Source organism: Rhodamnia argentea, chromosome 11 (assembly GCF_020921035.1).
Source record: "Rhodamnia argentea isolate NSW1041297 chromosome 11, ASM2092103v1, whole genome shotgun sequence".
NCBI lineage: Eukaryota > Viridiplantae > Streptophyta > Magnoliopsida > Myrtales > Myrtaceae > Rhodamnia > Rhodamnia argentea.
This window is the reverse complement of record NC_063160.1, coordinates 6787633-6805972: the sequence shown is the minus strand read 5'-3', so window position 1 is coordinate 6805972 and position 18340 is coordinate 6787633. Positions and strand designations below refer to the sequence as shown.

The 18340-nt window shown below is 37.5% G+C and overlaps 2 protein-coding genes across 2 annotated transcripts; both read right to left on the bottom strand.

Moving 5' to 3' along the window:
• Positions 1-1750: 1750 nt before the first annotated feature.
• LOC115742095 (molybdate-anion transporter) lies at positions 1751-6514 on the bottom strand. Its single transcript, XM_030676209.2, has 10 exons — positions 6197-6514; positions 5886-6030; positions 5107-5275; positions 4704-4959; positions 3676-3764; positions 3320-3502; positions 3143-3228; positions 2958-3042; positions 1892-2073; positions 1751-1861 (listed from the first exon to the last, which is right to left on the bottom strand). Exons 1-9 carry the CDS (start codon positions 6393-6395, stop codon positions 1939-1941), a joined length of 1347 nt encoding a protein of 448 aa, XP_030532069.1. The 5' UTR covers positions 6396-6514; the 3' UTR covers positions 1751-1861; positions 1892-1938.
• Positions 6515-15093: 8579 nt separating this feature from the next.
• LOC115742105 (acyl-CoA-binding domain-containing protein 3-like) lies at positions 15094-17547 on the bottom strand. Its single transcript, XM_030676220.2, has 4 exons — positions 16934-17547; positions 15762-15867; positions 15556-15650; positions 15094-15188 (listed from the first exon to the last, which is right to left on the bottom strand). The coding sequence occupies exons 1-4, from the start codon at positions 17545-17547 to the stop codon at positions 15161-15163; spliced, it is 843 nt and encodes a 280-aa protein (XP_030532080.1). The 3' UTR covers positions 15094-15160.
• Between the last annotated feature and the right edge of the window lie 793 nt (positions 17548-18340).

Genomic DNA, 18340 nt, shown 5'->3' with positions numbered 1-18340 from the left:
TGCCTTTTAGCTTCCCTACTTTCTTTCTTTCCTTTTAGACACCCCACCCCCACCCCCCAAAAAAAAAAAGGTACCCTAAAAAAGCATTTTTTTAGTTAGTTACAGAGAAAAAGACTGATTTTAATGGAATCTCATGCTTTGAATTGTGATGCACTGAAGTGAAATTTAAAAAAAATTAAGAAAAACAGAGGGAAGCATAAGCTGAATATACACTAGTAAACTCTTGGCTTTTCTTTAATGAGTCAGTCAGCTCTTACTTCTTTGTTATCAAGAACAGCTATATAAATCTGACTCGGCAACTTTAGGCTGTTCATGTGGCTTGAGAATCACCTTGACGGTTACCTTGGGAGGACATTAATCTTTGCTGAAACGAGAGTCCTTGCAATTTAGTAGCGAATCGGATGTCAATTTCATTGTGACAAAAAAGAAGAAGAAGAAGAAGAAGAAGAAGAAGAAGAAGAAGAAGAAGAAGAGGAGATCGATTTTAAGGAAAAATGTTCGTACATTTAGACTTCATCTGTTTTGTGAAAAATAAATAATTTAAAAAATAGTTTCCTAAAAATAATTGTTTGCGATTGTATCCCTTATAAAGATGAAAGATCGTCTATGAAAATATTTAGATAGTAATTATTGTGGATAATGAATTTTTTTAATCATTGGTTAATTACTTCAAGCATTACAAGCGATCATTTTTAGAATAATATTTTTTAAATCGTTTATTTTTCGTAAAATAAATAGAGCATTATAGAAAGATCACACGATCTTACTACACTCTCAACACTCGAATCTGTTATGATTCTCTACTATCGCTCATGACCACAGCCACATTTGTTACCTTGATCGGTAGCCTCAACCGTTGCTGCCGCTAGCTAGCTGCTCCCGTCCTTGTTTGTTGTTCACCTGTGTAAGTGTGTTGTTGGGTGCGCAGACGTCGTGCAAAACCACAACCGTAAACAAGTTACTAGCAACGACCACGGTCGCGACTCGCATGAAGGATGTCGCGACATTCGGTAAACCTAAAATTTGAGGCTGCGGTCTGAGATAGCTTCTGACCAGGTGAAGAGAGAGAGATCGCAAGAAGAAGGGGAATAACGTGAAGAAGAAAGAAAAGAAGATGTACTTTATCTTCCAATCTTAGTGACTGGCAATGTCTGTGATATTGGGCACTTTGCTTCATCAAAACTCCAATAAGACATCAAAGTCTAAACTCAATCCTATCCTCTCAGTTTGACAAACACAATGAGAACCACAATTTTCCCTGAATAACTAACGCTTTTTTTTTTCTTGGCTTAAAATTTTATTCCCTAAAATAAATGTGCCACTTTCTTTCTGGTACAGAGATAATTGTTCCATTTTCAAGCTGCAAATATCACCGACTGTTTTGAAATCTCTACTCTCGAATTAGAAGAGAAAACGAGAATCCCCTAAAGCTTATGATTTCCTTAGTGAGACCTAGGCAAAATTTAATCTCTAGAGAGTCTCAGACAATTAAAAATATGGAATGCAATCTCTCAAATCTAGCAACATCAAAATAGTTGCCAGACGAAAATCCTCGGCTTATGATTCCACAGCTAGCGAGAGGTCCTCATTGCCCAGATGATGCCTTATAGGGTCATTGTCTTCTCTCATATGGCTTTCTGATGATCAAGCACTGATTTGCTTTCCATAGCTTGATTTCCGTAGGGTTCAAGAGACTCCGCAACTGGTGGCCCCTGTTGATAGCATCTTCTTCGCAATGAACTTATTTACGTCCGCTGTGTGGAGTTGTACTGGTAAAGGTGGTTGAATTTGATCAACGCTTTTTGCCAATCATTCTACCCCCTTGCATGCTGTGACTGCATTTTATAGGCAATGGAAACCAATCCTTATCCTTCCTCTGTCCCACTGAGAAGCCATCAATATTAAAGCGATCCGGACATTGGCAGATGAGTGATGAACTCATAACTTGCGCAAGTGCTGGTATGGTTGCTTCCCTAAACGCTTCAAGACATGCATGCAACCAGCTGCTGCAAAAAGCCCAAGGGCAGCGAATGCCATAATTGCTGCATTGCTGATACTGCGATAGTAGCCTCCCTAGAACAGTTGACAACTCATAAGGGACATATTTTCTCAACAGATCTACCCGAAAATGCAAGTAAGCTAAACTGTGGTAGTCTTCAGGAAAAGAGCCTGATGGAGGGTGTTGCTCCAACACCCAAACATACGAACCACTGACAAGTCGCAGAAAGTCATGCAGGAGGATGAAAGTGAGGGGAGAATTTGGATCTTCACCATGTTTATTAAAAAAGGTTCCAGATGGCAATGTCATGTCAAAGTCTTCTCTACTAAATATATAAAACCTTTCCACACCCAGAAGTTTCACAGTGATAATACTTTGAAGTTATCCCATCAGCAAAAATATGCATGAAATCAGAAAATAACAAATTAATATCTATACAGATTGTTTAGTTCATCAATCAGCCACTTAGTTGCTAAGAACATATTTCAGAAAAGGCACAAAATGGCAATTGAAATCTCATTCATTAATACAGATTTGGCCACGTAAAATCAGCAAGTACGGAATAATGAAGAGCTATTATCAATCTTTTACAGAGGCAGAATGGTTTTACTATGGTTCTTAATCATAATAGCAATTGAAATCTCATACATTAATCAAGTGCTTCTATCCTATTTCTCTTGTCCACTCTAAATATTGCACATATCCTCTTCCATAAAATCTTGTAAATTTACTTAACCATGGTGAAACTTATAGATGGTTGTAGCAATCATGTCCCTGCCATTATCTCAGGATTTATAGCTGAAGCTCATCCACATTCAAAACTCATTTACCCTAATGATCTAAACAATAATTGATACAGTACAAATACAGAATTGCACAATCTCCCTCTTGGTTTACGTCACCACTGCAGGAAAACATATGGAGATAGACTAGAAAGTAGATCATATATGAAACTTACTTGCACCAAAAATAGCAAAACTGCAGCATTCGCAGGAGCAAGAGAAAAGCTTATCATTCCTCCTCGTGAGTCATTTGGGACATACCTACAAAACGTGATTAGCAATAATCATAGGCATTCACTCACATATTAAAATTAGCAATATCTTGTGTTGAAATTCCAGCAAACAGCTCAGAATGGCATACATGGTCCTCAATCTGGCAAGAGAAGGTAGGATTACACCTACACATGACTGAAATAGGCAGAATAATGTCATCAGAACACCAATTTCCTGCACGACACAAACATAGTATCTCTCAGTATGTGGTGGTAACAAAATCAGATATCGAATTATATATTGCCATTTATGAAAACATTAATACCTGATAGTCATAGGCTACGACAGACAGTACACAACCTGATATAATGAATGCATAAAGTATGCAATCTTCAGTTCGAAATGACAAAGATCCACTAATAAGCCAAGGGAAAATTGTGCTTCCAAGCATTCTTGCTCCCAAAAGACACGGATATATCAAGCCCAGATGCAGTTCTCTGCCATCAGCCTACACTCCAAATGCATTCAATAAAATCGTGGAACAAGCTTGCTTTTGCCAGTAAACAATTAGTAGTTAAAACCAGCATTTTGTGTGCAAAGGATGGATTAATGCTGCTGTTCATGTCAGTCTTGCAGGATATACCAATATTCCTTTCAGAAAGATATGTAACTAAAACGTACCACCAATATGGGGGTCCAGAGAATCCAAAACATTGATACAGAGAAGTGAAGGCAAGCTTGTGCACATGCCAATAACCATATTCTTCTATCTGTGAACAACAAGTAGATAAGAGGGAATGCAAGAAGTACTGAAAAATGGTATGAGTAGAAATCTAAAAAGGAGCCTATAAATTGGTCTACCTAGTAGTGAATAAGGGAAATATTAACCAAAATGTCAATAGATCTGGAAAGAGCAACAATTCCAAAGGAGCACCGATTCATTGACATGGCAGCAAATGATAAGGGTGATGAGAGAAAATAGGCTGATAAAGAAGAGAAGAAGGAACCACTGGTCACAATTGTTTTGGAATGAGATAGCCATTTAAAGGAGCCACATGCTCTGGAAAATTTCCTAGTTGCAGTTCTGCCAACGTCAGGTTTTTTAGTTCAGGCAGATTTTTGTTGAAAGTCTTGCAGATTTTCTAGAGATTAGAACCTTGGATTGCTTCAGCATGTTAAGATTAATAGACAAAGCTAAACCCTTCTGCTGCAGGGGCATTTGAAATTCGGAAACATCTAATCTTTTGGCTGACTATAATCTCCCTTGTGCCTTGAGGTAAGCAAGTTAGCACACTCAATCTTGGTCCTCAACTAACCCACAATGAAAAATTTTGTGGAGGAACCTTAAAATTTCCAAGCTCGATGCAACAAGACAACACAGCTATATGTCCCACCTTTGAACCCTTTAGGTGAGGCAACATCACTAAGCATGTGCTTTTCGGCTCCAACTCTTATGGCATCTGATGCTGAGACATACTTCAGCCAATTTCACATCTCCTATTTGAAAATATCAGTGGAAGTCCTTATAATTAGTGCACTCTAGTTATTTGATGTGAATCAGAGATCACTATAGGAATATCAAATATCATATGAGACTTCTATTTAATCAGACAAGAATTCCAGTTGAGATGTCAGCTTCAATGAAGAGTGGATACTTTTTATACAATTGCAGACTCATGTATTGAGCAAAATAGAGATCCAACAGTTACCATTGAAAAAATAGGTATAGGACCTGCCATGATCCTCAAACACCTCTTGTTGAGAAGATTCTCTCCACAGCCGTGAAATGGAAATGACTCCCACCAAAGCCAACAAGACAGCTGCCATCGAAGGAGATGTCATTCTCTTCTTCACATTGTCACCAATCAGCCAATTGGCAAGCACCTGGCTTCCAATGAAAGATGCAGACCCCAAGAACTCCATTAACCAAAAGGTGTCACTCAATAAATCTTCTCTGTGCCCTTGCTGTAAAGAGAAAGCAAACGAAAAAATGCGAACTCTTGTTACAATCCTGAAGTGTGGTTTCTACTGCTAATTAGAAGGAAAAATACATGGAGAAATTTGGATGGCATGAATCAACATCTTATGAACAGGGAGAAAATGAACACGAACCTTTTCATGTTCAACAACCATCCATGTCTCAAAACTGAAAGAGTATATCGAAGAAGCCAGAGACAAACAGACACTTGCTACCCAAACACTGGGATGGGCAGTTATCCTCTTCCATACGCCAACAAAAAAGTGCAAGATGCAAAAGAATAAACAGAACTTCCTGTGGCCTCTGCAGACAACAGGATATGTCAGTTCATGTACTATAATTTATCCCAAATTAGGACTAGCAGAATAAACAGTGTAAAGAAAAGGCGTCCTATTTTACCCTATTTATCATTATTTCATCAACTGTACTTTTGTCAAGAAAAATATGACCTAGGAATTGGAATAATCAAGAAGTACCTTGCATTCTTGAAGTCCCTATGAGACACGACCCAATATTTGCAAACGACTTTTTGCAACTCCTCAAGATTCAGTGTTATAGTGTCAAATGAGTGGGATCCAATACATTCTAGATTCTTAAAACCAAGAGTAGATGTTCCTAGAACAAGATCATGAAACTACCACTAATAAAAGTAGCATGTAAGCCCAATCAAAGCAGGTCACACATAATTGCAGAGTGAATACCCGTCCCCAGCTTAAGGCGATTGAGAAATCTTCCCACATGCTAAATCTTTCTATACTCAACTACCTCTCAGCCTGTTTTTCTTTACTAAATCATCAGCTGAAATTGCAGCAACACGACGACACACATTGCCGGAAGCATTGGTAAAAAGGAGCAAATGAAGGAGAAGAAATTAAGTTCACCGACCGGAAACGGGGCAAGTAGATGCGCTTACATCGTATCAGAAAGCACTCCGAGGAAAGACCCAACAATGAGAGAAGCCGCAAATCCAACACAGAGAGATAAAACCATTTGCTCTCTACTCGCACCGAAGTAACTGAACTCGAACTCCCCGAACACCGACGATAGCCCTTCCATCACTGCCCAAACATAGCACGAGAAGCGAATTCAATTCAACAAACAGCCAGCCCATTGAAGATATCAGTTGTTCCATGTCCGTGCTATCAACCAGAAACAAATCATACATCTCCCAAACACATTCTTCACAGATGGCACATAAAGCACAATCCTCGTGAAAATGCTGACCTGAGCAGAGAGAGTAGAGGAGGAGGAAGTTCCGCTGGGAGCGCGATGAGTAGAGCGAGACTCCATGGTCGAAAACGGAAGGAGGTGCGCTTCCGGAGGCGTAGGGGAGGAGGAAGATGGAGAACAAGCAAGCGAGGAAGATGAAAATGAAAAGAGAGGAATTTGGTTCCCAGACGGAGCTCTCGATCACGACCCCCATCGGACCGACGACGGCGATTCTCAGATGTCTAATTCCGCCGCCGCAGAGAGAGGAAGACAGAGATCAGTGTTCGCTGGGTATGGGCTCCGACGAGAACGGGGTGGATCGTCATGGAAGTTGCAGAGTGAGTTAATTTTCCCGAAAAACAAGAAAAAAAAGAAAAAAAAAGTAATATTCGAAATTCTACAAATTCTTTTGGGAAAAACAGCCAAAATCTTTAAATTATGTCGGTCTGACTCGTTTATCCTAAACTTTTTCTGTAACATAAAAATATCAAACTTGCACCCGTCAAAGTTTTGTCAATGAGAATGTTAAAAATTTGCTTATATTGTTAAAAATTTGCTTATATTGACGCTAGGAAGCAATCGATGTTGGGCTTAAGTAGAGTAGACGCTGTTTTGGCTTGAAAATCATTTGATTGAACTTTGACCGAGGGCAAATGTGTTAGATATGTACAAGTTTGAGATTTTTTCTATCACGAGAAAATTTTTTTAGAGTAATTGCGTCACATGTACATGATTTGAGTTTTTGATGTCCCAAACAAAATTCGGAGTAAATGTCTTACAAATCAGCAATGTCTTACAAATCAGCCTAATACCCTAAAAAATATCAAATGTTAGGTTCAATCTCAATTCTATGATAAACCTTTTTTGTTCCATAAAAAACTCTCAACATTTGGTCATGTCCCAATTTTACCATAAACATTTTTTGTCCTATGAAATACTCCTAACTTTAAGTCTTATTTCAATTTTACTGTCTATTTCCAATTTTACCTTAAAATTTTTACAGTCTCACGAAAAACCACAAACTTTTACTCGAGTCACAAATCTACCCTTATTAACTCTTCGTCTAAAAATTTCTTGCTAACAATCGAGAAATAAAAACTCCCAAACATGAGCTACTCGAACGTCCCGAGCTCAAGCTCTCCAATCGCGAGAGACGGAATACTCCCAAGCATAGGAAATAAAGACCGAGCGCAAAAATCAGTAAGGGTCATTTCGACGGAAGGGTAATAGAGGTAGATTCAAGACTTAATTAAAATTAGTGATCTTTTACGAGACACAAAAAAAAAAGTTAAGAGTAAAATTAAAACGGGACTTAAAATTGGAATTTTTTTATGAGACAAAAAAAGAAGTTTAGGGTATAATGGACCTAGAGTTAAAGGTTTTATGAGATGAAAAAAAAAATTATGGAAGAATTGGAACTAACCTAAAGTTTGGAAGGTTTTTATGGGAGAAAAAAAATTCTAGGGTACATGTTCCTGACCCTGCCTTACCTTAATTGTTATTTGAATAAGTAAAAGTTTAGAACCGCATCTAAAGTCAGAGCTTTTTTATGGGACAAAATGTAGAATTTTGATAAGAGTTAAAATTAGAGGTTTTTTAGGGAATTAAATCGTCACAAGACATAATTTAGAATTTTTTTTGTGTGGTTTTTTTTTCTCAATTTTTATTGTTCATGTAGCATGTCATTCGTGCTTTTGTTTAGTGAGGAACAATAAATCTAAAGTTCAAAGATTTTCTGCATCATTTCAATCGCTAATTTTGGTCGATTTGCCCAACGACTTCGTAATATTCTTATAAGATTCTGGAATCGGATTTTCTTCGCGAACTTCCTTTAAAAAGGCGAGCTGGTTCTAGTAGCTACTAAGCGGAGGGAAAGCTGATCACATTCGAATTACCGTCATCTTTATTCGAATTGCTATTTAGGCTCCTTTTATATAGAGAAAAACGAATGATTTGAAAAATATTTTTCTAAACATAAATGCTTGCATCACTCAAAATAGTGAGTCAATGAAAAAGTTTTCATTATGGGCAATAATTTATGTCTAAATATGTTAGTGGATGATGAGAATTATTTTTGTTCATTCATTTTATTTGGATGTACACTTATCTCATTTTTATCTCTCATCTAGTTCAGCCGGATTAAGGACTTGGGAAGAAGTGGTCTCATCTCTCTTCTTTTTCATCTCGCGAACTTGTCGTGATCGGAGTTTGTCCCACAACACAAAGAACAGAAGGAAATTCTGATGAGCTTAAATATGAAAGCACTAGAGTAAATGCCGGATAAAAGAATGGGTTCTATTGCTTTGCCTTACATGAATCTGCGAATAACCCTAGAACTCATTAAATTACCCAAAAAAACCTATTCATATTATACGGTGTCAATTCAGTTCTAAGCATTTTAATCTGTCCGCTTTAGTCCTAAACCTTTTTAACGATTTACTAATGAAATCCTCCTAGCCAATTTTGGCCGACAATTGCTGACGTGGATAATTTTTTATTATTATAAATTTTATGAATTCTTTATGAATGTCTTCTTCTTTTTTCGTTTCTTTCTTTTTGCTTTTTTTTTCCCCTCTTCTTTGGCGGTTGTCGGGCCTCGGTGATTCCCGTCGGATTCGGTGAGATCTAGCCCTGCTAGTGGTGGGATGAGGTTTGACCTAGCCAAATCCGATGAGGTCAATCCTCATAGACCCTAGCCTGTGGCTGGTCACTGCCATCGTCAAGGCCAGGCAGGTGATTGGCCATGGAAGAAGAAAAAGAAAGTAAAAAGGAAAAGAAAAAAAAATTATTCCACATCAAAAGAATAAAAATAAAAATAAAAGTTATCCAAATCAATACCAATTGTGACATTAGGATGGCTTGCGTCAATGTCAGCAATTTTCAGTCAAAATTGGCCGGAACTACTCCATTGGCAAATAGTCAAAATGTTTAGGACTAAGGATCTATTTGGTTCAGCATTTGGAAGGGGCTTTGGGGCTCTAAAGTCTTTTGGCCAAATGCAATAATGTTTGGTTCATTTTTTGCTCAACTTTGGGGAAACACAATTGCATTTCCAAAGGCCGCACAAAGTTGTTTCGGAGGTACTCTGGAAAATTGCCTTTCTGAAATGCAACTACGATTTTTTTTATCTTTCAATTTTGCTGTCGCTCAACTTTCATAATTCCAAAAATATCGTCGAAAACTTTAATTTTGTCGGCAAAGGACTTGACCGCTAATAGAGGCTTCGCTAGCGATCTCCAACCTCGCCCGAGGTCGCGCAACCCCAGGCGAGGCCGGTCGATGCCTAGATTTGGCTATCGCCGGTTGGCCGGCATAAATAGTTTAAAAGTTAAAAAAAAAAAAAGTAAAAGTCCTTTACAAAGTGTAGTTTTTATCATACGTCATTTACGTCAAAGTTGTTTTTCAATGTATTTTTAAAATACCCTTTATCAAACACTACTTGCATTTCGAAAATTCGCTTTAGTACAAAGGTATTTGCATTTTTACCAAAGACATTTCCCTAAAGCTGAACCCTATAGGTCATAAATTAGCCAAATTAAAAGTTTTAGGATTATCACATACTTCAATAGGTTTTGACTTTTTAGGTTATATAGGTGGGTCGTCGAAATGCTTCACTTCTTTACTTTTTAATTTAATTTTTGCATCACCCGAGCTATAGGATCATCTTACTTCATAGGACTTTTCTGTGAACTATACATATAATTAAATGGTTATTCAAATGCATTTAAATACTTTTCCACTAACCGACGATACCGTAGCAGGAGCAGTGGCACTCGTAACTTTTCTTTAGTTTTGCTAATTTTACTAGTTTCTGCAGAGCATATTAAAATTCATTTTGCATCGTGAATTTAAACAGTTTTTCATTTAGTTGACCAATAGGCATAGGCTATTTATTTTCATAGGTTCCATGAATAAGGTTAATCTAATTTTGGCTGAAAATCGCTGACACGGATGCCGGCCATCCTACTTACTGGCGTGGCCGGTGCCGATGTGGATAATTTTTAATTATAATTTTTTATATTTTTTCAAAGTATTATTTATTTATTTATTATTTATTTTCTCTTTCCTTTTTTTTTTTTTCTCTTCTCTCTCTTTATTTTCTTCCCTTCCTCTTCCTCTAGCTGGTAGCTGATCGGAGGCGAGGCCGCGCGAAGTGGACCTTGGTTCACAATTTGTCACCATCGGAGGGTATGGGAACATAGTCATTGACACATAAATTTTGATTTTAGTAAATCATTCGTTTAAGCACAAAATGAGAACTAGTCATAGTTCTCATAAAAAAAAAAATAATTTCTCATGCATTGCTTATTTAATTTCTGTCGGTGATGCATTCGGGCTAGAAATGAAGCATTTGAGCTTAATTTGATAGGCGTTTGGACTAGACTTAGTCTGAGATTTTTTTAATAAAGTCACAGGAGGGTGCCAAATTCGCTCAAGCCAATTGGACCCAGTTTTAAGCTTAATTCAATTCATTCAAGCTTAATTATATGATTAAGGCTTTCATTTAAATGTTTATTATTTTGAGGAAGTCTTAATTGAATCCAAAAATTTGAAACAAGCCCATGATTGGACATGCAAATTTTGGCCAAGGCAATTCCATGAAAGTGCCGAATTCCTATGGTGATTTCGACCTAAATTTGAATTTCAAATTAGCCCATTGTGATTACATAATTATGCAAGTCCCTTAATTAATTACCCACTTGGTTAATTAGAGCCTGGACTAGGCCCGAGATATCACCACGAGCCCACAAGACATGAAGAATTCGACCACCATCACATTGACTACCATATGGCTGAAATTTGGAGTGTCTTATTTGGATATGACTCTTCCAATTTCAAATAATTCAAGAGTTTTAATAATTCGGGTATCCTATCTAGCTAGAATTTTGGTAGATGTGGGAACTCATGATCTAAAGGCCATTATTTAATCCTACTCTAGTTAGGATAGTCAATCCTACGGTCTCAATCAATTCCTACTCCTACTAGGATTGGCGGGTCAAGCTCTATATATACAACTCTTGGCTCACATTAGCGGGGGATTTCGGCCATTATCAAATTTTCGGCATACTCACTGAGAGCAGAGAAATTCAGAGCTGGTTCGGAAGATCAAGGAGTTCGATTGTTTCCCCCGGGTTGTGACAATCCTCCCCGGCCTCGAGACCTCACTCAATCTCCTCCACCTTCTGCCGTGCACCAACTGCCTAACCCACCAGCTCGATCACCCTCCTCCGTGCAGCTCTGGTCATCCTCCGCTGTCCCAGCTAGCTGCTGTCGCCTGGAGCTCCATCGAGTCAGCCGCTCCCCCGCCGATCCGTCGAGCAAGAGGCCGAAGTCCAGCTTGGACTAGTTGCTAATTCAGCCACTGTTCAGCTCCCGATCAAGGTGCATTAGTCTTTGTTTTACCATTATTTGGAAATCTAACCTTTGTACTCCGTGTGCTAGAGCAATTGGGAGCGATTTCTAGTAATTTGAGCTCCAAAAGGCGCAAATCTTGGGTGGAATTCATCAAGTGCGTGTGTAGAAAATTCGCTGGGAAAAAGTAAAATTTTCTTAACTTTTGATTGCAATTTGTGCTCATTTATTTGGAAACTTGCATATATGTTCTAAGGCTGTGATGAACATACTTGATTTACAATTAAAATTGAAAAATTTGAGCCTTTTTATCAAGATTGTGCTAGAACCGAAAATTGATCTTTTGTGGTATATAAAATTCTAATTTTTTCGACCAAACCTAATTTGATTATGAATTAGTTGAACTTTGCAATGCGTTTCGAAAATTGATAAAATAAACTTGGAAACATGTCTTTTCTCAAAGCAATAGATTATTCAGCGATTTTTTAAGATCAAATTAAGTTAATTGAAAAGATGAGGATTCTTTTATTTAAATCTGGAATTTTCTGCGCTCACCTCTTTGTTGGCCAAAATTTGCAGAGAGTAGATAGTCCTTGCTTTGAATTCTTATCTTGAATTGGTTGAATTGACATTATCTTTGATTGTTCTGGTAATCTCTAATTTATGGATAATGTTTCATTTGTTGCGGATAAGTTTTCGATCTGAAAGATTATCTCTAACATGTGCTTTGGTTGAGATGCTTATCCATTAATCGAATTGCCTTGTCTCTTGAATTTTCTGAAGTTATCCAACTTGAGGACAAGATTTGATTTGAATTGGATAATTATCCAAATTTTGAGAATTATCTGAAGTCAATTTTTTTTTCAATTCTTAAAGATAATTTTCTCAAATTTAAATTAAACTTTGGATGAGGAAAGGTAGACCCCAGTTCACATCTTCGGCCACCCCTCAAGAATTTTTGAAATTTAAATGAACTGGTCCTTTTTACTTTTGGTCCGGTCAAGTTTGTTTGTTTGTTTGATTGTTTATTTCATTTTATTATATAGTGTACACATTTATAAACAAACATGCTCATAATATATGCTTCCTTATGCCTGGACCCTTCGAAAAATAAATTATATTTCCCTAACCAGGATCATATGGAATGAGACTTATAATTTGTATAGAATTTCGTAATCTGCCATTTATATTAATGGATGATGTTATTCTATATTCTTATCCACATATTGGCTTTAATCTACAAGATTAAAGGTATATTATGGGTATTTTTGTTTATTTTTATTCAAACTTTTGATTGCTTTATTATTTTTTGCTGAAAAATACAAAAAAAATCATCTCTCACTTTTCGCGCCTAATATATGGTCTCTCATGTCATTTTTTTGTAAAAAAAAAAAAATCAAATTCATTCAATTCACATCATTAATCAAAAGGGATTTTTTCATGAAATTTGGTACCGAAGCGGCATTAATTTTTTCAAATTAATGAACCAAGTCCCCGGACTCATTTTCTCTGGTTGCCAAAAATAAAATAATTCTTCCGCTATTTTATTTAGGTTTCTAATCGACCTACCAAAAACGATTAGTGGCGGCTCCAATTTAACATTTTTTTTTTTATAAATCTAAGTTGTGATTTGGTATGGGCTTGGAAGAGTCTAAATTAAGTTAGTTAATATAATTAACCCGATAATCCGTTAATCTAAGGTTTCCGAACTTCAGGTGGCAACAACAATAGTAGATTTGTATCGAGGAGCACATTGGTTGCAGATTTCTCTTGTTCTTTGGGTACACACTGGACACGGAATGCGTCTGCCATTTTAAGGCCAACCATGTGATTTCCTTTCCAACATGATTATATGGAGAATTTATGAGAAATACTGCTCGAATTTCTTTGAAAATTTCGATTGGGATAGGACCATTACGAGTAACATAAGGGGTTAGTGCAATACTTCGTTGAAATGATCCCTAACTCTGTCAATGATTGTACGTTGATATTTTATCGATGAACTCCTTCACATTCCTTTTCTTTTTAATCATTTAAAAAAATGAAGTTTTGAAATAATTTTTAATTTTCAATGATTTTTTTTCTTTTTCTTTCTTCTACTGACGAAAAGCCATAGCCAATGCCTCCCTCGAGGCTAGTGACGCTCGAGCTTGCCGGACTTGGCCAAGCGGTTGTTGTCGATCGCCAGCCGTCCGGGACCTAGCAAAGGAAGAAAACAAAAAGAAAAGAATAAAAATAAGAAATAATTAAAATGAGAAATTTTTGGTAATTTTCTCTAAGAAAATTAATTCCTTACCAAATGACGGAAAGTATTTTCCAGTTTATTTTCAAGTTTTAGCTAAATACTAGAAAATATTATTATCTTCTAGAAAATGACTTTCCGAAAAATATTTTCCAAAAATATCACATTTTTCACAAAACAAGCAACGCCTTAATAGTCAAGAAAATATTCTACGTAATAGATATCTACCTTCAATAGTGAAATAAACAACTTTTTGAATTTTAGTTCATTATTCGTGATTTTATTTTTATTGAATAATGATCTCCCCAAATCTTCAAAAATGTACGTGCAATAGCTTTTTTGGGTGAGATTTACCAAAAAAACCATATACGTATTGTAATTGTGTTAATTCATTCTTTTTACTAATTGAGTTCTAAACCTTTTGTATTTGTCCTAATTCAGTCCACCCTACTAATTTTAGCTAAAAATTGTTGACGTGAACAATTTTTAATAGTCTTTGAATTTTGTTTATTTATTTATTTATTTTCTCTTTTTTTTTCCCTTCCTTCTTCCTCCCGGTCGGTCGCCGATCGGCCAGGTTGACCTCGCCGGCCTCTAGCGAAGCTCGCCCAGCGATGACGAGGTCAAGTCTCACCATGTGCGTGTGATGCTCGTGACGGTGAGGTGACGCCTCGCCGAGGGCGGGCAAGGGTGAGCTACGCTAGAGGTAGGCAAGGTTGACCTTACTAGCCCTCACCTCCGGCATGTCACCAAGTGCAACCAAAATTTTTCACATCGGGGCCAATAGCACCACGTTAGTGATTTCTAGCCAAAATTAGCCGGATGGATTGAATTGACACAAATGCAAAATGTTTAGGACTCATTTGCAAAAAGAAAAAAGATTTATGATTAAATTGACACAATTGTAATAGGTTTAGGATCTTTTTGATAATTTTTTTGTATTTTCAATTATTTAAAATCATGCCCATAAACACTAAATGCTAGGAAAACCCGGGACAAACTCAAGCAATATCTTCTTTTTTTTTCCTTCTCTTTTTTGGTGTGAAATTCTCTACTTCTGCATTTTCCTTAGGAGGGCGAGATAAAACTTACAAAGCTCAGCAATTTGATATTTTACAAGTACTTTCCAACCTTGAAAGATGAAGCACCATTTTTTCATGATGCCACAAATTTTATAGAAGATTGTACTTTGCTGATACTGAAGATGGAAATAAAACCTAAGTTACTATGAGCTAAAATAATTTCAATGCCAGACTAGGAGCTCAGCGCGACTCGACTGGTGAAAAATAATCCTTTTCCCAATCGAAGTAACTGCTTGTACACTCTCTTCTCGTGCCTTCTTCACCAAGTCTTCTGCACATGGAGCCAGTGACATCAGGACCATGTTATGTCGCAGGATTCAGCTTCTGTAATCTTCATGGAGGATTAGGGATGCAAGTTAGTCTTATGCAAAAAGAAAAAGAAAAAGAAAATAGAGGTCGATATCCAGGAAAACACGCTAGATAGGACGGTTGTCTCTTAAAACTGAGTTGTTAAGAAACGTTCCAGCTATTTCTTCTTCACGAGAAAGTTATTCAGTGATTCTAGTACATGTATTAAGATGAAATTAGGACTGCTGGCTCGGGAAAAGCCCTCGTCCGACTCACGTATGACCCGACATTTCTAACGGTTCATATTCAATTTAGTACATATACCACATTCATCTAATAATCTCTCCTTCTTCACCAAAAAAAAAAAATAAAAATAAAACACTTGCGGCACCAAGATGCTGATATGGTACCTGTTTGGGTCAGTTTTCGTTTGCTGCTCTATCGCTGTCCTGACATTACAGATTAGCTTCCAAAATGTTTCGGCATCTGTACAAACTACATCTTCCTGTGACCAAGAAAGCACCCACAATAAGAGCAAAACAAATCCTTTCAGATCTGGAATTCTTGGAAAAGGGGGGAAAAAACATCAATAGCAGAAGCAAAATTAACTACTTACGACCGCATTGTTGTGCATCCAGCTGGGAATTTTTTCTGAGAGAAGAACGATGTATTCCTCCATAGCAACCTCTGGGCTAATGTTCCCAAGCTGTTGCCAAGCATTCCTAGGCTCACAAAGACACAAACCTTGTCAAATTATAGTTGTTATATTTCCGTTTGTACGGCTAGAATTTAGACAAGACTAGAACAGGAAGACATTGTTGAATTCTCCATATATAAAAGGAGAATATAGGGTCTTGCAATAATAGGAACAGAGAATATTCTTCTAGGATATGATTTTTCCTAAAAAAAGGCTACGTATGAGAGTCAGATGGGCCAAATTTTAAAATTGATACCTGTGAAAGATAAATGTGTTTGTGTTAGTACTATTAAAATCCACAAACGGGTATACAATTCATAAATTTATCACAAACTAGTTCTCATCTCCCAAAAAAAAAAAAAAAAAACCAAGCTAGTACCCTAATATAAGTCCACCCTCCATAGGATAATGCATAAGTGTCAACACTCGTGGTATACAACTGCAAGACGGATCTGAAGTGGGTATGTGTTGATACGTCTGCATATTAGACGAAATGAAAAAAGAGTGTAAATTTGGGTTAGGTAACATTTTAAGCTTTTGTGAAACGAAAATTTGTTATGGTAAATGTGCCCTGACGTTATGAGTATGAGAGTTTAAACATTATGAACCCTATGTATAATTGTATACTTATGCATATTGCCATGGATAGTACATTTGTTGTGTTAGCAATATTATGATATTTAGTTGATTCAACATATCTTTCCGGATCATGCATATATCTCATTTGATTGTGTATTTTGATGTATCTAGAAAAGAGTACATAGACCTTTATTAGAAGACTAACTGAGGTACTAAGATAAAGATAATATCAGATGTAATCAATTAAGGATGTACATTATCAAATGAGATATATGCATAATCCCGACAACTATGTTAAATCACTGAAATATACTAGTTTTGCTAACATCGTAAATAGATAATTGTGAATACTTTGAAAAGAAAATTATCTACTTATGCATCTTGCCAAGGATGATGTTAAAATAAAGAATTTACTTTGAAATTGAAATTCAAAAGGTGAGTAAAATAGTTAGATAATCATTAGTCAACAAGTAATCAGAAAGATATTTGATGAAGTTGTTGACTTTGCTGACCACTTGGCTCGAGCCGAGACTCTGAACGCCATCGGTTGGTGCTCGCGGCAGGGCCCCTCGAGAGCGACCTTATGGAGTCCGTACAGCTTCATCGCCTGCTCGCCGTGGATCGCCGAAATCAAGCCGGCATTGCGCGCGGAGCACGCGAATTGGATGGCCCGACCAAAGAGCCTGGCTGACTCGCTCCTCTCTACTCCCTCCCAATCGTCGTCCTCGGCCGATCCTCGCTGGATTTCATCAAACTCTTTCCTCAACACTTCAGTCCCAATGGATGATTCCTTGGAACCGATGATCTCAACTTCTCTAGCAGTACGATCATCGCTCTCGAGCTTCCGGCCCACAGAGCCGTCGAAATCAGATCCGGTTTTGTTTCCTCCAAGTTTCACGGCTCTTCTCTTGGACGCACGGCCTTGGCTGGTGGATGCGGCGGTGGCACGCTTGCTCCGAGACGTGACTGCTTCTTCGGACGAACCCTTCTGTGATCTGAGGCTCGAGGTGGAGGCCTGATCGGCGAATCGTGATTCGGCCATGTCGCGGAGTTTGGCCACGATGACGCAGAGCAGGAGAAGGGTCGCGAGTATCACGAAGAACGCGAATTCTAGGTAAAGCACCATATCTTTTTTACCACGCGCTCGCAGAGAGAGAGAGAGAGAGAGAGATCATGCAGAGAGGACCAGAGAGTACATATAGTAATAATCAGAAATTTGTTTGTTTGTTTCTTTTATGCTCGAGCTTTTCCTATTTCCGATGTATACCCAACCCAACCAATTATGATAATTGAAGCAAATGTCGAAGTCTTCTTGACCCTTTTAGTTAGGGTTCTCTCTCGACCATTAGGCTAAGGAATACGAATTTTGTTAGGTGCTCTCAAAATATTGAAGAAATTTAGGCAATCACATGTGAAAGTTGGTGACGTGATTTGAAATCTCGCACACGTCATCTGCACCTAGAGGTGATTGGTTCTAGAGTAAGCTGTGATTGGGCTAGTTCCCACCATAAAATCGAGAATTGGATTAGAAGGTTCTATTCCAAATTTATGGAATTGAGAACTAGTCCACATGATCCTAGAATCGCCTGAGAACTTGACCAATCGGTCCGTTCCGATTCTCAAGTACGTTCTAGAATCAGCCTTTCATGCTTTAGCCGCAAATTTGAGTGCAGAGACTACCTCGCTCGCATAGGACGCTGATAGATAAAATCCAAGTAACATATTCATAATCGTCTCTCCAAATTAAAGAACATAATCAACCTTCTCACAGTGCAATTCCAAATGTAGACCACTCTAACCAGGTACTTTTGTGTCGGACCGGAGAGGGATTGAGGACTTACAAGACAAAAGACCAAATTTTTTATAAAAAAAATCGTTGGATCACTTCACTGCCACTTAAAAAGAACGATCACTTAAAA